Source organism: Mizuhopecten yessoensis, unplaced genomic scaffold (assembly GCF_002113885.1).
Source record: "Mizuhopecten yessoensis strain PY_sf001 unplaced genomic scaffold, ASM211388v2 scaffold3753, whole genome shotgun sequence".
NCBI classification, from domain to species: domain Eukaryota; kingdom Metazoa; phylum Mollusca; class Bivalvia; order Pectinida; family Pectinidae; genus Mizuhopecten; species Mizuhopecten yessoensis.
The window spans coordinates 115,103-119,886 of record NW_018405202.1 but is presented as its reverse complement, the minus strand read 5'-3'; the positions used below and the strand labels follow the sequence as shown (position 1 = coordinate 119,886).

Sequence of the window (4,784 nt, the reverse complement as noted above, 5' to 3'; positions counted from 1 at the left end):
CGATACTGAATTCACTGACTATGACATCCTATGTCTTACTGAAACTCACCTGAATAATGAAATAGCTGAATATGATTTGCAAATTAAATTACATCCCAACTCATATCGTAGGGACAGACAATCACAACACGGTGGTGGTATTATGATATATACTAAAAACAACCTCTTAATAAATCACAGAATTGATCTTGAAACTGCAGACATAGCACTTGTCATCCTAAAAATTAACACTTCTAACAAAATCTTACTTCTCTGCTGCCTTTATAGACCTCCTAATACAAAAAGAGCTCAACACAAGTACTTTTCCCTCTCTGTATCGATCACTGCCCCAGTCTTGCTAACACTTGTTTTAAAACACTAAAAATAAACCATTTAAGAAACCTTTATATAAGCTAATTGTGATGCTTTTAATAATATTAACATTTCCACTGCAAAGAGCATATTTTAGTATCAATGCTGAGGTCAAATACACGCTTGAACGGGACTCTCATTGGGAGATTTCTGCGCATCAAATTCGCGCTGGGTAACAGTTCGCCCTGACCGGGAAACAGTTTTGACTGTTTCGCCCCTATAGCCGAAATTGGACAAAAAGCCAGAAACAGTCAAAAATGACTAATTATAATGTATATAGTCTATTGGGTAATAATGTATGTTATTTCCGTATAACATACATTGGGCTATTGTGACGTCACTATGCTTATGACGTCATAACTGTAACGTTGGAGATTGCACTGCTCCACTGTCAACTGGTGGCTGTTCTCTGTATGAATTTACCCTTACGTTGAAACGTGTTCAGACTAATATCATGTCTTTATTTATGCATGAACTGGAAGTTGATTTACATAAAATTTAAATATAAGTATTGGTTGTCATATTTTTGACATGCATTTGTGTGTAACATACATTGGCTTACCTACATAGTGAATGGGGCGCGCTAGCGCACCATGGTTGATATGTAGGTAAGCCAATGTATGTTACACACCAATGCATGTCAAAAGTATGACAACCAATCCTTAAATGAACTACTTGGTAATGATTGGCTATTAACTTCTCTCGTAGACACATTAACAACCATCCTCAACTGCTTTTTAACATTACTCCAATTACACAATATAAACACCATACTCACGTAGGACTAACATTTAACAGTAAAGGGACATGGTCAGATCACATTTCAAATATTTATAACAAAGCTAACTCTACACTAAGTATTCTTAGGATTTTAAAATAGGAATACATTAAAAACAGTATATGTCTCTTATATAAGACCTGTGCTAGAATATTCTGATATAGTATGAGATAATTATACCAAATCTGAATCAGATCTTTTAGAATCAGTTCAAGTTACTGGCCCCCGACGAGGTTTATCTCATCACATTCTGTATACTGAAACACAACTTGAAACATTATACACACGAAGACAAAATCATAAACTATTATTAATGTATAAGATTCATAATAATTACACTCCAACTTAGCTCGATGATATCAATCAAACATTTCTAAATGTAAATAATAACTTTACCTTCAGATATAACAGATTCTTTAATATACTACAGACAAGAACTACTACTTATATGAATAGCTTCTTCCCTTCTACAATGGTGAAATGGAATGCACTTGATAACACCGTACGATATTCTATCTCAATTTCATCTTTAAAAAAGAAACTTAAAAAAACTTATAATACATCCGTCTCAGCAACTTTTATCAACTGTGTTCCGAGGAAACTTAACATCATTTTATGTCAGCTAAGAAATATTAAAGGTGATCTTAAATTTGACAAGTTACAAGACTATCTGATTGATGATGCTTCATGGGTATGTGGTGCCCAGAGGGAAGATCTAATACAATTTTTCTTTCAGTGTCCTCTGTATTAAAATATTAGGCATCATATTTCCATCGTCTTTATTCTACTAGGATATATAAATATGCAATGTTTTATTATATGGTATTAGTAATGCATCTGACCAATTAAGTAATACTATTCTTATACATGTTGACTTTTATATTAAGTCATCAAAACGATTCGTTATTTATATGTGCTAGATAAATTCCAAATTAATATTCATGTATTGTTATTGTTATAATCATTCAGGCAAGTTTTGACCCTTAACACATACGTACAATGAGTATTACACAAAAGCTGATGTGGTTGTGGGTGTGCATGTGTGTGAGAGGAAAACGAATTACAACATTCTATATGTTTAATCATTGTACATAGCTACCGGAAATAGAAGACTGATATAGGCATAGCCTGTTGTCTGATTCTTTTGTCAATACTGTTCTAACATCTTCTTTTATTTTAACTTATATGTTTGTATTATATATGTATTGTCGAGAAAATACTTTTGAATTGAAACTTGTAAGATTTGCTGGACCCAAATTCAAAATCTGAAGAGTTTACCGTTGCGCTGCCTTGCGATATCTTTGATCTCCATTAAAGACATCAGAACAGTCCACTATCATCCGCCAAGTGTCGCTTAAAGAACCTTTGATTTTGTCATGGCATATTCCATATTCGAGTGCGGAACACTTGGATTCTGAGGATTTACCGACGAAGAGGTGCGTAAATAGGGATGGAGAGATGGTGGTACTGGAAGGGATGGGGAGATGGTGGTAGTGGAAGGGATGGAGAGATGGTGGTAGTGGAAGGGATGGGGAGATGGTGGTACTGTAAGGGATGGGGAAATAGTGGTACTGGAAGGGATGGAGAGATGGTGGTACTGGAAGGGATGGAGAGATAGTGGTACTGGAAGGGATGGAGAGATGGTGGTACTGCAAGGGATGGAGAGATGGTGGTACTGGAAGGGATGGTGAGATGATGGTACTGGCAGGGATGGTGAGATGGTGGTACTGGAAGGGATGGGGAGAACGGGGTACTGTAAGGGATTGAGAGATGGTGGTACTGGAAGGGATGGAGAGATGGCGGCACTGTAAGGGATGGGGAGATGTTGGTACTGTAAGGGATGGGGAGATGGTAGTACTGGAAGGGATGGGGAGATAGTGGTACTGGAAGGGATGGGGAGATGGTGGTACTTGAAGGGATGGGGAGATAGTGGTACTGGAAGGGATGGAGAGATGGAGGTACTGGAAGGGATGGAGAGATAGTGGTACTGTAAGGGATGGAGAGATGGGGGTACTGGAAGGGGTGGAGAGATGGTGGTACTGGAAGGGATGGGGAGATGATGGTACTGGCAGGGATGGGGAGATGGTGGTACTGGAAGGGATGGGGAGAACGTGGAACTGTAAGGGATTGAGAGATGGTGGGACTGGAAGGGATGGAGAGATGGTGGTACTGTAAGGGGTGGGGAGATGTTGGTACTGTAAGGGATGGGGAGATGGTGGTACTGTAAGGGATGGGGAAATAGTGGTACTGGAAGGGATGGAGAGATGGTGGGACTGGAAGGGATGGAGAGATGGTGGGACTGGAAGGGATGGAGAGAGGGTGGTACTGTAAGGGATGGAGAGATGGGGGTACTGTAAGGGATGGAGAGATGGTGGTACTGTAAGGGATGGAGAGATGGTGGTACTGGAAGGGATGGTGAGATGATGGTACTGGCAGGGATGGTGAGATGGTGGTACTGGAAGGGATGGGGAGATAGTGGTACTTGAAGGGATGGGGAGATGGTGGTACTGGAAGGGTTGGGGAGATAGTGGTACTGGAAGGGATGGAGAGATGGAGGTACTGGAAGGGATGGAGAGATAGTGGTACTGTAAGGGATGGGGAGATAGTGGTACTAGAAGGGATGGAGAGATGGTGGTACTGGAAGGGAAGGAGAGATGGTGGTACTGTAAGGGATGGGGAGATGTTGGTACTGTAAGGGATGGGGAGATGTTGGTACTGGAAGGGATGGGGAGATGGGGGTACTGGAAGGGATGGGGAGATAGTGGTACTGGAAGGTACGGAGAGATGGTGGTACTGGAAGGGATGGAGAGATGGGGGTACTGTAAGGGATGGAGAGATGGTGGTACTGTAAGGGATGGGGAGCTGATGGTACTGGAAGGGATGGGGAGATAGTGGTACTTGAAGGGATGGGGAGATGGTGGTACTGGAAGGGTTGGGGAGATAGTGGTACTGGAAGGGATGGAGAGATGGTGGTACTGGAAGGGATGGTGAGATGATGGTACTGGCAGGGATGGTGAGATGGTGGTACTGGAAGGGATGGGGAGAACGTGGTACTGTAAGGGATTGAGAGATGGTGGTACTGGAAGGGATGGAGAGATGGTGGTACTGTAAGGGATGGAGAGATGGTGGTACTGGAAGGGATGGAGAGATTGTGGTACTGGAAGGGATGGGGAGAGACGGAAATACACTAACATATTGAATGCCACGTTCCGAAACAAATATAAATAAGATAAGGCTTAAAACAACATCAGCAGTTCTAATAAAACTACATACTTACACGCTGAGAGTCCGTATTTCCTTCACACCAAACTTGAAGTATAGTTGTCCCGTTATGACACATATCACTGTAAATACTGTAATTCCAATACTAAAGAACAGGTTAAACCTTTCATCCTGAGGGAAACAGTCTTCACCGGAAACCACATAACTTCTATTTCCGGAAGTGACGTTATCGCCTTTTATACAGAGGTCTTCAAATACGTTCTCGTGTTTTAAAATGTAAAGTAAGGAAGCCCATCCGTACTGTAGTCCACAGAACAGTAAGACTTCAAGTAAACTAAGTAACACCACGACAATAAGGCGAGCTGATGATACGGCCATTTTGTCGGGAAATGTACCCAGAAATGTGTTCTTGATTTCAAATGGGTCGATAGTT

At 41.2% G+C, this 4,784-nt stretch overlaps 1 protein-coding gene across 1 annotated transcript; it reads right to left on the bottom strand.

Moving 5' to 3' along the window:
* Window positions 1-2,403: 2,403 nt before the first annotated feature.
* LOC110447990 (vegetative cell wall protein gp1-like) lies at window positions 2,404-4,323 on the bottom strand. The gene has a single exon (XM_021494004.1). The coding sequence runs from the start codon at window positions 4,321-4,323 to the stop codon at window positions 2,404-2,406; it is 1,920 nt and encodes a 639-aa protein (XP_021349679.1).
* Between the last annotated feature and the right edge of the window lie 461 nt (window positions 4,324-4,784).

Excerpts from the sequence above, each read along its gene's own strand:
- LOC110447990 (XM_021494004.1), bottom strand. The coding sequence starts at position 4,323 with ATGTTAGTGTATTTCCGTCTCTCCCCATCCCTTCCAGTACCACAATCT.